The sequence below is a fragment of the Patagioenas fasciata genome, chromosome 20 (genome assembly GCF_037038585.1).
Source record: "Patagioenas fasciata isolate bPatFas1 chromosome 20, bPatFas1.hap1, whole genome shotgun sequence".
Classification (NCBI taxonomy): Eukaryota; Metazoa; Chordata; class Aves; order Columbiformes; family Columbidae; genus Patagioenas; species Patagioenas fasciata.
Window position 1 is genome coordinate 11,739,714 of NC_092539.1, and position 15,162 is coordinate 11,754,875.

Consider the following 15,162-nt stretch of genomic DNA (forward strand, 5'->3'; position numbering starts at 1 on the left):
CCGATGGGGCAGGACGGGCAGCCGGGGGTAGCGCCGATGCGGCGGAGGCTCCTGGCCGCAGCCCATCCGCGGGGAGCGCGGCGCTGCGCGGGCGCGCAAAGACGCTCAAAGGGCGAGCCGGCGGCCCGGTGTCCGTGCGGCCCCGGGCCAGGGCCGCCGCCCTACCTGGCCCACGCACCCGCGCCGGCCCCACCGGGGCTCCGGGCGACCGGGGCCGGTCAGGGACGGGTCGGGACAAACATCGGCCGTTGCGTTGTCCCCGTGCGGATAGCTGCGCGACGAGCGGGCTCAGTTGCGCGAGACGCGGAAGGGCCGCGGGCACAGGCGGGGCTCTCTCCGCCCAGCGGACCCTGCGCCGCCGGCCCAGGCGGTCCTGGGAGCAAGGGATGTGCGGAACCGCGGGCGGGCGATGAAGCCGGTTTTGAGGGGAGCCGGCGCCGTCTTGACCGCTCCCAGCCGGCCGCGGCGCCGCGGAGCACGAAGGAGAACGGCTCGGAGCGGCCGCGGTCCGTGCTGCGATCGGCACGGCGGGGAGAGACGTTAGTCGTAACCGTGAGGTTGCTCAGCCCCCGGGCGAAACGATTTCTCATTGTGGGAATGCTCTTTTTTTTTCCCGAAAAACCAAGGGGTTTACACTCATCAATTAAATGTATAGAAATGATCCCGCAGCGCGTCGTCAAAGCAGAGGAGCGGCCAGCTCCCCCACTCGCGAGGAGCGGGAACCCGCTCCCTGCACAGGCGCTCCCGCGGTCGCCCCGGCCCAACGGGCCGCTCGGCACGGGCAGCCCGGACGCACCGGGAGCTGCGGCTGATGCTCGGGGACGGCGGGACCCGCGGTGACCTGTGGCTGCCCCGCGGGTACCAGGTCCTGCGGGGTAACCTGGAGCGGCTGTCCGCACCGGGTTACCGGTGCCGCTCCGCAGTACCTCTCGCTGGCGGCAGCGTCAAGCGCTCGCCGTGCCCGTGGGGCCGGGCCGGGCCGCTTCTGCCGGTCCCGCTTGCCCCGCTGCGGATGTCCGAGGGCCCGGCCCGGCCCCGCGGTCAGCGCCGGCCCGGTGCCCCCGCCCGGGCCGCCCCACGCACCTGCCATTTCGCGGGGAAAAAAGCGGAAAGTTCGGGGTCGCCTCGTCCATTCCCGTCTCTCCGACGCACCGCCCCGTTCACGCCTGTGCGGGAGAGGCGACTCTCCAGAGCGGGTCTCTGCGGGAAGCGCGTACGGCTGACAGGGACAGCCCTCGGCGAGGAGCGCCTAGCTGGCGCTCCCGGCCTCCGCACCTGCCGTGTCCCGGCGTTGGGGAGGCCACCGACTCGGGCACGGCCTCCGCCGCGCCGGCCCAGCCCGTTCCCCGGGACCGGTGGAGCAGTGGGGCTTCGTCAGAACCCCTGGGTTGCCGCGGCGGGGGCCCCGAAGGACCAGGCGGGAGCGCGGACGCTTCTGGCCCGGCCCGGCAACACGGGGGGGGAGCGCCGCCGCCCCCTCCCGCTGCCGGCCGGCGGGGCCGGTGTGGCGGCCCCGCAGATGAAAGGCTGCGCTCGCAGGCGCGCCCCGCGCCGGCAACCCCCTCCTTGCCCCCCCGTGGGTGCACATGTCAGAGTTCACAGACCTGGCTGCTGCCTTTACAACACTGAGCTGTAAAAGAGCGGATATTAAACCCGTATAATGGATCCAACTCCAAGGAGAGGTTAAATTTCCCAGTGAAACGAAAGTATTTGCCCTGAACTGGGAAAAGACATCTCCCTCCCCCCCAGCCCCCCGGGCTGGGATACCCGCGGAGCCGTCAGAGCCTGGCGGTAAACTCTGCCCCCAGCCCTGCACCTGGCACCGGCCGCCGCGGGGACACATGTGCGCGCCACGCCTCTGCCAGCAGCGCCTCGGCCGCCCCGTCGGGTCTCGGCCCGCGCCTGGCGCACAGGGGCCCCGGGAGGCCAAACCGATTGGGAGCAGGAGCGCTTGAGTTTGGTCCGAACTGGACCCAAGAGGCTGCGCAGGGACCCGAGTCCCTGTCTGCCACTGCTGCCTCTGGGCCTCAGCCGTCTGCGCTGGGCACCTCGCAGCACGGCTGCTGCCGGGCTGGGCCGTGCGGCTCAGGGCAGGGGGGCCTGGCGAAGGACGGGGCTGCGCTGGTAACACGGGCCGTGCCCAGACGCGGGGCCGGAGGGGCTGCGTCTGAGCCGGAAGACGGGGGCGCTCGGTGCCCGCCGCCAGCGGAGCCCTCTTGGCGGGCGCGGCCTCTGCGCGTTGTGCCCGGCGCCGGGCAGAGCCGCTGGGCCGCGGCCAGAGGGAGGGCTGCGCAGAGCCGCGCCTGTCGCCGCAGCAGGGACCGGGCGGCGGAGCGGCACCGCTCCAGGGCCCTGGTGCCGAGACCCGACCCGCGGCTGCCGAGGCCCTCGGGCCGGCGAGGAGTCCAAGACCTCCAGTCCCCGAGGCCACACGGCGGGGCGCTCCTCCGGCGGAGGGGGACGCGGAGCCCAGCTCTGTCTGCTGCGCTGCCCTCAAAAATCCACTTAGGAAAGATGAAGGCGTATGCAAATGTGTGGCGCCTCCTTGCTTGTGCCTTTAATCATGGTAAATTGACTCTAGTTCCTCCAGGCCCCCCAAAAATGCACACAGCGCGCACCGCTCCACAGCAGAGCTGGAACTCCCAGCGCGCCGCACACGCACCCGCCGCTTTCCCCGGGGCTTTCTGGCTGCTCGGAGAGGCTCCGGCACTCCGTGTGATCTAGCTTTCTCAGCAATTTTCTTACCCAAAAGCTGCCGTGAAGGGAACAGCGCGCAGAGATAGCATCAAGCTCCCTATATCAAAGAGACCCTGCTTAATTAAAATACCGGCTCGGTGTTCTCCGCCTTCCACGCGGCACTGCCTCCGACCGTGGTCTGCTGGCCTGTTCCCGCCGGGATAGCGCGGGGTTCCCCTGCTCCCCGGGCGGGCACCAAGCGCGGAGGGACCGGACCGCAGACCCCCCGGCTCCAGCCCACCCACCCACGGGCCATGCCAGCCGGGCACCTTGGCGGCCTCGCTGTGGAGCGGCCGTGCCTGGTCCCTGGTGCGAGTCTACCCCGGCGCGGCCCGGTCACCTGCTCCAGGAGGCTGCCGGGCAAGCAGGAACCGTCCCTGTGGCCGGGGCGCAGCCGGTCCGGCGGACCCCGTGGTGGGCGGCTGCGAGGCGCGGGAAGGCTCCGCGTGGTTCACGGCAAGCGTTTGTTTGTGCTACTGAGCAACAGCCCGGTAATTTATTGTTATTGTTATTAGTAACTACACTTTGCAGCTCGCTTACATTTATCCTTCTGAGGCAGGGAGAGCGGGCAGAATCAGTCATCGCCAAGCGCACCCGGCGGCGGCTCTTCCCGGACAGGAAGCCTCCTCACCGAGGCTTCCGGGCCGTCGGGGCCGGGCGGTGTGACGGCCCCCGCACGACGGCCCGGTCCGCAGGGCGCTGCAGCGGCGGCGGCCCGGGAAGATCAGCGCGGAGGCAGTGTGGGGTGGGCACCGCCGCCGAGCGCTCGGTCAGAGCTGCGGCTGCAGAGCCGTTTGGAGAGCGTCCGGCACACGGAGGGAGCTCCGCGCGTCGCCGGCAGAGAGGTCGCCCGAGGGGCGCGCGCCAGCCTCCATCCCGGAGGCTGCACCCGCGACAGGCTCGGTCCCTGTCCGCCGTGCAGCCGGGCTGGTGCCCCCGCGCTCCCCGAGCAGCGGGCGGGTTCTCAGGCAGCGATGCTTCGGCGACGGCCACTGGCGGGCAGGGAAGACCGGGGTTCCACAAGGAAGCGAGGCGCAGAGTCCAGCTGTGGGTGGAGAAACATAGGACGAATTGAGCTGCTGCCTCCGTGGCTGCCCCGCGGGGGTCCCCCGTGCCCCGCCGCCGGGGCGCCGCAGACCGAGCTGGGGACGGGGGCTGTGCACGGCGAGGCGGCAGGTCGGTCCGCCCCGTCTAGAGGCACGCAGCGCCGCTGGCTCCCCGCGGGGCAACACCCGGGCCGGCCAGGCCCGCTCCCGCTTGCCCCGACCCACGGCGCCGGCCCGGGACCGCCCGGCCCTGCGGGCGCTGCTCTCCCCTGCTGACCCCGGCCCGCTCCCGGCCCGGCCCCGCCGAGCCCGCGGGAGCCCCGGCCGTGCCACCACGCGCCGGCAGGGGGCAGGCTGCGCCTGAGGCCCTGCCGCAGCGGGGCCTAGCTGGGCCGGGGTCAACCGAGCCGGACCTAACTGAGCCGGGCCGGGGTCGGCTGAGCCGAGCTGTGCCGTGCCGTGTGCGCTGCGCGGTCACGACCTCCCGTGGTCGGGGTGCACCCCGGACCCGCGGATTCGGCAGCGCACCCCGCGGGGCTGCACGCAGCGCACGGCTGGACCGTACGGTCCGCACCAGGGCAGCAGATACCGCAGCCTGCGGAACAGCCCGTGCCTCGAGGCGTCTTGTATCCCTGGCATCCCGCAAGGACGCGCCGGCGACAGCCGGGAAGGCGGGCGGGGACGGCGGGACCGCGGGGAGCCCGGCAGGGCTGCTCGCATGCAGGGAGCCGGGATGCGCAGGCAGCCTCGCACCCGAGCGGGGACAGCACGCTTACGCAGGGAAAGCGGGGAGTTCCTCTGTTCTCCTTGTCGAGCAGACCGGAGTCCCCCCCGCTGTCCCGAGCGAACACCGAGCAAGGCGGTTCTGTCCCTCACGCATCTGCAGCCCCACGGAGGAGAGGGGTCTCGCCGCCCACTGTCCGCCGAGCGCCCGCGGTGCTCCCCGGAGCGCCCGGCACGGCCTTGCGAATGCACCGGGCAGGAGAAGGAGCGGGGCGGCTCGTCCCGCCGGAGCGGCACTGCGGGAGAGTTCGCGCGAGCACACAGCGCAGCGGCCGCCGAGGCTCCTCCAGCGGGCTCAGCCCTCTGCTCTTTATTCCGGTGCCTCACTCTTCCCTGTTTTATTTAGGAAACGCGGAATTGTGACTGGCTGCATTTCTTGCTCGAGTCTCAACATTAAAACAAAACACCTCAAAACAAAAAGATTTGCCTTGCAAATAAATAGGGAATTAGAACCAAGCCACGGGGAGGTGGGGTTGCGTTTGTCTTGGTTTGGTTTTATTTCTGTGATGGTTTTGTGCGTGGGTGTTTTAATTGTATTTTGTTTTTCGTTAAAAGCACTATATAAACCGAGTGCAACACCTCATCGAATTGTTCTGGGGGTAAGAGGCAGAGATAATAATTATCCGGTGCAGTGTTCGTACCCACACATGGCAAGAAGCAACAAATATTTGGTGTGATATTTCTGAGTAAAAGCCCACGAACAAAGACTGAGTTATTGCTGTGGGTGCGAGCCTGGGAGGCTCCCGCTCTGCTCTCACTGTCCCGCGCAGCCTTGCTCTCGTTTGGTTTTAATTTATTTATTTTATTTTTTATTATTATTTTAAAATGAGAAGTTATGAAAACTACTGCGGAAAGAGAGACTCTAATTTTCCTTGCAATTGTAGAAGATAATTTGATGGAAGCCCTATGTGACGGAAAACACTGAATCCTTACAAGAAAATATGAAGGGAACATAAAAAATTAATGTAAACGAGAAGCTTTTTCTTCAATGATTGAACTCTGTAATCTAAGCAGCTTTTATCTTGATCTTAGAATTAAATAATCATATATTATTTTTTCAGCATTATCTACAAAGGTTTTCAAATTTGTACTGTCCAGAACAAAAATCAAATAAGCTCTATTACTGAAAACCTTTCCCAAAATATTTAAGTAAAACATAATCATTTATTTCAGCGATGTTTCTGTACGAAAACGGCATAAAAAGAAGGCTTTATCTTAAGACCCAGAAAAAGAAGCATTAAGTAATTCAAGTTAACACTTGTCCTGCTTATTAAATATCAATATTTTGGGAGCATTACCAAATAAACTCCCTTCCTTCGGCAGGGTCACAGCACATCATGGGTCACATTAAGAAACTCCGCGCGGAATCCTTTCCGGATTTTTATTTCCTCGGATTTAGATTTTTTTTTTTTTTAGCGGTATCGGCAGAAAAACAAAAACGAAAGGAAAGCCCGAGACGCGGGATTTCAGGCGCTCTCCCTCTAGCACGGGGAGATCGGCGGGTATCGCTTTTCCCATTTGTTTTGTTTTCTAAGACGGAATAAGAGAGCGCAGTGTGTTCAAATACGGCCGTTTCTGTACACGCACATTGTGTGCAAATACACGCACTGCACACACAAACGGAGCCTCTACGCGTTCAAACGCTTTAGCGATTTAAGCGCGTTAACAGCGCAGCGCAGCCCGAGCACTTTTCGGGAAGCGGGATCGAGGCCGCGCCGATCGCTCCCGGGCTGCCGCGGGAGGGTCCCGTATCCTCGGGCCGCTGCTCGGCCCGGGCCGCCGGCCGCTCCCCCGGGGCCGCTGCCCGCCAAGCGCCGCCGGGCCCTCCCGCCGGAGGCCCCGCCGCGACTGTGTGGAGCCGCCCGGTAGCGAAAGGAGGGCGCGGTGCGACCCCCGCGCCACGTCCCGCATCCCCCGCCGGGGCCAGTCGCACCGCCACTGCCCGCGGGACAGACCCGCGTCCCCGGCGGCGTCGGCTGCCCCGAGGGAAGGTCCCGCCGTCACCTGCCCGCGGCCCAGCGGGGACGCGCGCTGCTACCTACCCCGGGCAGGGCAGGAGCCGGGAGCCGCCGTCGGGCCGGGAGCGGAGCGGAGCTGCCGCGGCCCCGCTTCGCCGCGATCCTCGGCGGCCGCGCTCGCTCTCTCCCCCGGCCACGGCCCGCGAGGACGCGCCCCAGGCCCGCTTTGCCCGCAACCGCTCGGTCGCGCCGGCCGCCCCGGGGTGCGCGGAGCCCGCCCGCCCCGCGCTCTGGGCGCCGCCGCGGTTCGGGGGCCGCGGGGGCCCGGCGGGGCCAGGGCACTATTTGACGTCGAGGAGACGGATCACCGCGGCGCAGCGATACGGCGCGCACCAATGGAGTTCAAATGTCAGCAAGTTTGAGGAGGGGTGAGGCGCCGGGGGGTGTGTTCCTCCGCCGCAGCCCCTGCTCTAAACGGCGCGGCTCCTCGGGACGCCGCATGGCACATGGGCTGCGGAGCGCCGGGGAAGCCCCGCCGCCCCGCCCGGCCCCGCCGCTCCGCCCGGCCCGGCCCCGGGAGGGCCCTCCGCGGAGGGCGTGGGGCTCCGGCGAGCAGGTGACACCGCGGGCTGCCCTGCGCCGTGTGCGCGGCATGTGCGCGCCCGTGTAGCGCGGGCTGCCCCCATGGGCAGCGGCGCCGGCTCCTTCCTCTGCCCCCCGTCTCTGGAAGTCCAGGCAGGAAACGCTCCTCATGTCTCCCAGATAAAAATAAAAGCGACTCCCTCTTCCCGGCCGCAGAGTGTCCCCGAGCTCGGCCAGACGCGGGGCTGAGACGGCCCCGCCGCCCGGCAGCGCCTCTGCCCCGCCGCCCCGGAGCGCCGGGCAGCGCCGCCGCCCGCCCCATGGACATCGCAACAGGTCCCGAGTCCTTGGAACGTTGCTTTACGCGGGGCCAGTCGGACTGCTCAAAGATGCTGGACGGTATTAAAATGGAAGACCACCCTCTGCGCTCGGGTCCGGCCACGTTGGGAGTGCTGCTGGGTGAGTTGCCGCTCGTTTCTCGGCCGCGCCAAAAGCAGCCCCGTGTTCCGCTCGGTACCGGGGCTGCGCTCCGGCGGGGCCCGGCCCGGGCTGCTGCGGGCTGCCGGCGGGCGCGGAACCTTTTCACCGACGTTTGCGGGGCGCGAGCTCAGCGGCGGCCGCCAAGCTCGATGTCGCCGAGCTGCGGGGCTGGCCGGGCCGCGCGCCCGCCGGCTGCCGCGGGGCCGGGGTCGGGCCGGGGGAGCGGGGCCGGGAGCGGGTCGGGCCGGGGGAGCGGGGCCGGGACAGGCGCTTCACGCCGCTCTCTGCCCTTCGCAGGGTCGGACTGCCAGCACCAGGCCGTCTGCGAGGGCTGCCAGCGGCCCATCTCGGACCGGTTTCTGATGCGGGTGAACGAGTCCTCCTGGCACGAGGAGTGCCTGCAGTGCGCGGCGTGTCAGCAAGCGCTCACCACCAGCTGCTACTTCCGGGACCGAAAGCTCTACTGCAAGCAGGACTACCAACAGTAAGAGCGCGGCGGGGCAGCCCCGGCCCGGCCCGGGCTGCGGGCTCGGAGCGTGTTTCCGAGCGGGTCGCCGCCACAGTGCTGCAGCCCGGAGCACGGCAGAGCGGGGAAACGCCGCCCCGGGGCCCGCGGCTGCGCGGGTGGCAGCCCCGGCGAGCGGAGACCCGGGCGGCGGCGGGCGGGACTGGAGAAACTTCGAGGCACAGCGCCCGGCCCGAGCAGAGAGCTGCCCCCGCCTCGGGCTCCGCAGCGCTCGGACCCGCTGCGGTCTGGGACCCTGCGGCGCCGTCGGAGGGCAGCAGGCGGCCTGTTCGGGCTCCGAGCCGCCCCGCGCGGCCCTTGCGCCCGGGGCGAGCCCCGTCCCGCCGCCGCCGGGAGCGCCTGGGCGCAGACCTGCGGCCCGGCGGGCTGCCCGGCGGCGGGGCCGGCACGCCCGAGCGGGGCTCGGCAGCGCCGTCGGTGCCCTCCCGCTGCCACCGATCGCCGTCGGGCGCGGAGGGTGCGCGGGCTGGCGCGGCGGTGCCCGCGGGGCCCAGCCGCGGGGACTGGCGCCGGCCGAGCCTCCGCGGCAGGAGGAGCCCGGCGCTGGCTCCGGCCCTGCCGGCCCGGGCGCTGCCCGCGCTTTATTTTATTTAGGCTTTATCCCCAAATGTCAGGCTTTGTTGGGAGGCGGCCTCCCGCCGCGCCGCGTCCCTGCGCGGAGACAGAGCCCCTGCCCCGCGCCGTGTTTGTCCTCCCCTGCAGAAGCCCACTTCATGCTTGTCACCGAAATTGAGGATCCTTTTTGTGCCGGGAGGGGGGCGAACATGGGCACTTCAATCACTAGGACATAATATGGCTCTGCTAGAAGTCTGGCAACAAACAAAGAACAACAACTATTGGTTTGCATCAACTTTTGTCAGGCATTCAGCAGGCTTCCAGAAAGGCCTGAAGTGGCTTAGTGGCAACAATGTGCATTTCATAGCTACAGCATGAAAATCCATCTCCATGGAAACTGGTAGTAAATGCTAACATGACATGCTGAGTATAAATATTGTTAGGGTTATAACTCTTGTATAAATGGCCCAGATAAATGTCCCCCTGTTCAGGAATTACAACAAAACGTGTTATTTCGTACTGCAGCCCTCACCAGCACGCTACCAAAGACTCTGCCGTGGGCCTGGCGCTTCACATGAAAATAACCCGGAGCTCCCCTCCGCTGGGCCGCTGCGATCCTGCGATCCTGCCCTTGCCGGGGCCAGGGCTTCAGCATTAGCTGTATGTTCTCGTGTCCATGTGTAGGGAGCGTGTCCATGGGCTCTGCCTTCTGCTTCTGCACAAAATAAAACACGCTGTGGTAGCTGTAGTTGTAGATCGATGAAACTTCTGCCTCTGTATGTAGAACTACCTTAGGTATTTTATTAATTAGGAAAGAATTAAGAATAGTCTTTAGGCTGCCTAAAAAAACATTATTTGGCAATGTAAATATTTACTTTAGTTAAAAAAATATATATACCCACTAAGTCCCATCTTCAGTTTTTGTAAAATAAGGGATAACGCTTTGCAGCTTAAACAGCAAGATCCTAGAATATTGCTTTGTGAAAACAAAAATGCTTTTCTGACTGAAAATAGACACGTCACTGCTTCAGAACTTTCCTTATTATCCAAGGTGTCCAATTGTATAGGGGGAAACGGGGTAACCAGGCTGACGAGCAATAAAAAGATATCACCATGTTAGCCTTTGTTGAATCCCAGCACCTCGTGTGACATGACATGGTAACCTGCTGTGTGTGCCCTGCGGACTGACAGCAGCCGCGGCTCCAGGGAAGGGGGGGACACGCTAAATCTAAATTTGCTTCTCTGAAATTTTATTAGCCCCAAAGAGCAAACACGTGAACCTGCGCTGGCATTGTTTGTGTGCTTCCTCTGTCTGCTGCCTTTTAGACGCAGAGAAATACTCTCCTATGGTAGCTGAGGTGTGCGAATGGCCGTTGATCGTGCAGGCGGTTTCCGTGGGCCGTGCGGAGTGGACGGTCGGGTTTATCGGTGGGACAGTGGCAGGAGGGCGAAGGCGCGAGCAGCTGTGCCCGTCCCCTCCAGCGGCCGTGCAGCCGCGGCCCCGCGGTGCGCGGGGGCAGTGCCTGTGGCCGAGCAGCTGGCCGTGCAGCGGGGAGACGGGGCCGGGTCGGTGCAGGGGAACACCGGGATCAGCAAATCACACGCTTTGTCTTATCCCGAGTCCTCTAACAGACCTCTGGGGAGAAAAAACAAAAAAGAGGGAGAATAAAGATTATTTAAATATCTTAGTTACTGAAATTTGCTTTAAATAGATGTTGCTGTCCATAGTAATGTAATTTAAAGGTCAGATTTCTCCAGAACTCCCAGGACTATAATCAAGTGCTGTGTGTGTATCTTTGCAAACCGGTGTCTCGTCTTTCTAATGAAAGCAAGCTCCTGATGGGTCAGATATCAGACCTTAAACCTTTCACTGGGTCAGGAGCGGCTCCTGCCCGGCCGCGGACCAGGGTGTCGCGCGTTAGGGGGAAGGCTGAAAACATTTCTCCTTGTTTTGCTGTTAAAAAGCTGTCTGTTTGAAGCTGCACCTATGCTTGGAGGGCCAGAATAAATCCTGGGGAGGTGGATCAGTGGCCCAAGCACAGTTTGAAGTAGTCAGAGGTGCCCAATAAGTGTGTTTTGTCACAGAAATATCGTTGTACATCAGTGGAACCAGCATCTAAGCTGCGTATGTATTTTAGACTCTTTTAATACAAGTAATTCAACACAATCTTTGCACAAGTACACCCTGATTTAATGCAAAGTACTTATTTTGCTAACATGGAGGGTTTTGAGGGTCGCAGGTACATTCGATGGCAGTTTTCAGGGGAGGAGGAGCAGCAGCGCAGTGGCACGGGCGGCTGGCTCCCGTCAGCCGAGCCCTCTGGCTCCAGCGGGGGCTCGGCCGCGTTGCGGGGTTGTTAAACGTTCAACCTTACACGGACTCTTCTTTTTTCTTGAAAAGAAGTTTTCTTTCTGACAAACTGAAACCTCCAGAATGAACGTTGATCACAAATGGGGGTTGCAGCAGTTACATTCCAGGGCTTTGCTTAAATGAATTTATTTGTTGTTCCACTCATAACAGTGCTTCCTGATATAAAATGTTAATAATTATAAATATTAATTTTTTTTTCTATTTGTATATTTTCAGGTTTTTTGTGATTGTGCTGTTTGGTTTGTTTTTATCTCCCTGCTCAGCGTTACATAACGATTTGCCCTAGTTATCGTTGATGTTAAAAAAAGACATGCTGTGTTTCAGGTTACATATTTCATATGTAAGAAGTACATATAATTTCTAGAAGGATCTGTATTCCTCTTCTAGCTTTGAAAATAAAGGCTGTAAAATGGAGCATTTTTTCAAGGGATAGGACAGCAAACAATCAGAGTTGCTATTTAATAATTTTTCATTAACGTATTCTAAGTTTTGCGTAGGGTAGGAAAGAGCAATATCTGGGGTTTTGTGAGATTCCTCAGGGTAGGTCAGGCTATTGGAAAGGACCCGGTGCGTGTTTCTGGGGTGTCTGTGCGCGGTCGCCCTGCGCGTCCCGGGGCTGCCGGGCTGGTCTGCGCGCAGCAGCGGGGGACGCGGTGCCCTGGCCAGACCCGGGACATTCCTGCACACGAGGATAGCGCTGAGGCTGCTGTTTCCCAGCGTGGCGGCGTTTTATATTTGAAATAAGACAAAAGCTTCCTATTAGTGACTGCCCGGTATTCTGGTGAATGGTATTTTTCTCGCAGCGCGGGCTGTGGAATGCAGGCAGGAGCTGCCGCGCGAGAGGTGACTCGAGCTGCCGCGCGAGAGGTGACTCGAGCTCCCACATCCTGCTACATGCAGAACGGGTAACAACTGTTTGCTAACAGGAAGATTTTACCTGTTTTCTGTTTTATTTTTCTTTCTTTCTTTCTTTTTAAATGTTGGTAACTGAGGCGCCCCAGGCGTGGCGTTGCGCTCACCAGTGCCGTCGTTCGTCATCCGAGCCCAGCAGAGCTGCGAGGAGCGGCAGCGTCCCGCTGCCTGTGCTCCGTGTCAGACCGGCTCTCGTCCTTGCGCAGCGTCGTTAGGAAACAGCCTAAGAACGGATTGAAACTCGGGGATGAGAGGTGGCCTGAGCACATGCCCAGGACGTGGAGTAATGATTAAGGTTATGTCATCCACTAAAAACGCCTTTAAAAGCTGCTGAGATACTCTGGCGTTTTTGCTGAAAATCCGACCAGCCCTGCACTATCAGACACACCAGCCCGGTTAAAAATCCTCTGTGCAACGGGGCTGTTGAGCTCTTCGAAGCAATTCCAAACGCGGGAGTGCGGAGGAGAAGTCGCTGTTATTTCTGCCGATGACGTCAGCAGAGCGGCCATGGGCGGGCAGAGCCCCACGGGTCCCCCTCAGTGGGGACCCCCCGGCACTGCAGGGACCCCCGGCCCCGCGGGCTCCTGGGGACACCGCCCGGCGCTGGGCTGAGCGAACACGAGCGGGACCCGGGGCGGAACGTGCTGGAGAATTTGGGGAGACATTTTGGTTTTCTGCTACATTCACGGTAACCGTATTGGACAAAGTAATTGCAGTGGTAATACGTAATTTGTACTAATCCATAGTAGAAAATGATAGGGAGGATCTTTTTGCGATGTAGGCAATATGCAATTAGATTAATAAGAGGATAATTTATAATGCTAACTACTAACCTAAGAAAACATAACCAATAAATATGGAATACACTGCAAAAATATCTTCACTAAATATATAACAAACAGTAACATTTTGTATTCTGTTTAGAAATCATGTATATTATTTTTTTCTATTATTTTTTGGCCTGAACTTTTGAACTAGTTCAAAAGCATACATCACACCTTTTCAACTCTCAATGATATATAAGGATAAAATACTAGAATTAAAATGTCTCAGAGTAATTATGTTGTTAGTGTATTTCAGCTGTAAACCCGTACCCCTCTTGCTTGCCCCCATTGTGGAGCAACGTCCGAAGCACGGCACATCTAATCAGGCTTTCTGCTCCGGTGAATGGGCAAGGTGGGTGCATAGTCACAACGGGAGGGTGTTTAATTTAGTCAGGTAGCTTGACAGATATTCAGGAGGAAAAGCAGTACGCTTTTCACAATGCAGCTGTGGTTTTTATTTTTCATTCCAGACAGAGTTCAGATTTCTGCTAAATCTGCTGCTCCTCGTTGTAGCAGGAATTAATTCCATGTTGTTGAATGTCTCCTCTGCTGGGAGGAGCGGTGCGGCCGGCCCGGGGGTGGCCGGGGGGCTGGGGTCCGCGTGCCCGCCCGTGGGGGTTCGGGTGCCCGCAGCCCCGGGGCGGCGATGGGGGAACCTGCGTTTGGTGCCTTCTCTGTTTGGTTGGCACGAGACTCCCCGCGCTGGTCCGTCCTTGTGGCAGTTTTGGACAAACGTGGTGTGTGAATACAACAGTAACGTTTCCTTATAGTGTTAGAAAGGGATTTTCTACTGCTTGGGCTGCGCGGGCCGTGTCACGAGTTGCATAAAATGCAGATTCACTGTGAACTTTAAACCCCAGAGAGATGGAAAAAGACCACGACAAGGTCCACTACGAAGGGTGTGCTGGGTCAAACAACATCCTTGCAGAAAAACCAGGGATAAACGCTTCTCTTTGGCTACTCTTTTTGGCCTGCGCGGTGTGTCACGTTATTGCTCAAGTGAGGTAAGACAGCAAGTAAATAAATACAAGTGTGGAGTCAATTGTGCAGTAATCTCCAGCAAAGGTAAACAACGCCGGTATTGCTCTTGGACGGGTTAGTGCAGCGAAGAGGGGTTTGGCACCATTGGGGCTGCTTGCATTACTCACCGGGCAAAGATTGACTCACAATGAAATGACAGTTTCTTGTTCGTTACAAAATGTAAAAACTCCACTTTTGTTCTGAAACAAAGAATAAGGTTTAAGTAACAATGTGATGTGAACCTCGAGAGCTGAGTCTCCAGCAGCCAGATAACGAAGTTGGAGCAGTTACTTTGGGTTTACATGAGTGGAAGTAAGAACAGAAATTTCCTTTCTTTAAGTGAAATAAATATATCAAGTGGGCAGGGAATGATTATTGAATATACACCTTGCAGACTGTGTAATTGTGGCATGCTACATCTAAAGCTATGATTAAAACTGGGTTTTGTTTGATAAAAAAGTATTAGAATTCTTTTGAGAAAGCAGAGGTGTTTTCTGAGTTGAGATACTTTAAAAGGTGGAACAGGGAGATTATTTTGCTGCAGCGGGAGCTTTAACAGCACTGGTGGCACTTTTCTCCTTCAGTAACCGAGTACAAAAATATGTGGACAAATTCATATTTAGCTTAAAATAAATGTGGAAAGTAAAGCTAGATGTCTGAGTTTGAGAATAGAGACCATAAGAGAGAAAAAAGTGATAATACTTGTGAAGTAGAACGAGCTGACTTTTGGTTTTAATGTGTTTGTAACTGCGTGCTGTAGAGATCTAAATCTTGCGTGCCTTGTTTGGGCAAATTACCCCGTTTCTAGAAGCCTCTTTAAATGCAACACAAAAGTGCGGCAGCTCTGCTCTTCGACGCTTTGTTTGCCGCTGGTGTGGCCCGGAGGAGCTGCGGCCCGGCGGCGGCGCTCGGGGCCGGGAGGAGCCCCCGCGGGGGGGGCGGCGGCGCTCGGGGCCGGGAGGAGCCCCCGCGGGGGGGGCGGCGGCGCTCGGGGCCGGGAGGAGCCCCCGCGGGGGGGGCGGCGGCGCTCGGGGCCGGGAGGAGCCCCCGCGGGGGGGGCGGCGGCGCTCGGGGCCGGGAGGAGCCCCCGCGGGGGGGGCGGCGGCGCTCGGGGCCGGGAGGAGCCCCCGCGGGGGGGGCGGCGGCGCTCGGGGCCGGGAGGAGCCCCCGCGGGGGGGGCGGCGGCGCTCGGGGCCGGGAGGAGCCCCCGCGGGGGGGGCGGCGGCGCTCGGGGCCGGGCCCTGCGCGGGCCCCTTGCAGAGCAGCGCGGTGCGCAGCGGGCTCCGCCTGCTCCCCACCAGATCACCGGTAGCAAATGTTTTCTCCTTTTATATGACCAACACATACACAGGATAGATGTGTTGCTGTT

The 15,162-nt window shown here is 60.6% G+C and overlaps 2 protein-coding genes across 6 annotated transcripts in view; one reads left to right on the forward strand and one right to left on the reverse strand.

Annotated features, from left to right (window-relative positions):
* Positions 1–2,535: 2,535 nt before the first annotated feature.
* LOC139829511 (uncharacterized) lies at positions 2,536–7,276 on the reverse strand. Its single transcript, XM_071817373.1, has 4 exons — positions 7,147–7,276; positions 6,608–6,864; positions 4,559–4,898; positions 2,536–3,781 (listed from the first exon to the last, which is right to left on the reverse strand). The coding sequence occupies exons 1-4, from the start codon at positions 7,274–7,276 to the stop codon at positions 3,507–3,509; spliced, it is 1,002 nt and encodes a 333-aa protein (XP_071673474.1). The 3' UTR covers positions 2,536–3,506.
* The window catches only part of LMX1B (LIM homeobox transcription factor 1 beta), an 86,239-nt gene continuing 78,179 nt past the window's right edge, over positions 7,103–15,162 (forward strand). For 2 of the 5 annotated variants that reach the window (XM_071817328.1, XM_071817329.1), the window contains exons 1-2: positions 7,103–7,564; positions 7,883–8,069. In XM_071817328.1, coding sequence (XP_071673429.1) covers positions 7,426–7,564; positions 7,883–8,069 — 326 coding nt within the window. In that variant the 5' untranslated portion in view covers positions 7,103–7,425. Of the gene's footprint in view, positions 7,565–7,882; positions 8,070–12,967; positions 13,126–13,622; positions 13,778–15,162 lie in introns of those variants that run through there. The other 3 variants (XM_065853999.2, XM_071817330.1, XM_071817331.1) reach the window with 3 other exon arrangements.

Coding starts and splice junctions, on each gene's coding strand:
- LOC139829511 (XM_071817373.1), bottom strand. CDS start 7,276: ATGAGGAGCGTTTCCTGCCTGGACTTCCAGAGACGGGGGGCAGAGGAA. Junction 6,865..7,146: donor ACGGCGCAGGGCAGCCCGCG/GTGTCACCTGCT, acceptor GACGTCAAATAG/TGCCCTGGCCCCGCCGGGCC. Junction 4,899..6,607: donor CGGCTCCTGCCCTGCCCGGG/GTAGGTAGCAGC, acceptor TAAATAAAACAG/GGAAGAGTGAGGCACCGGAA.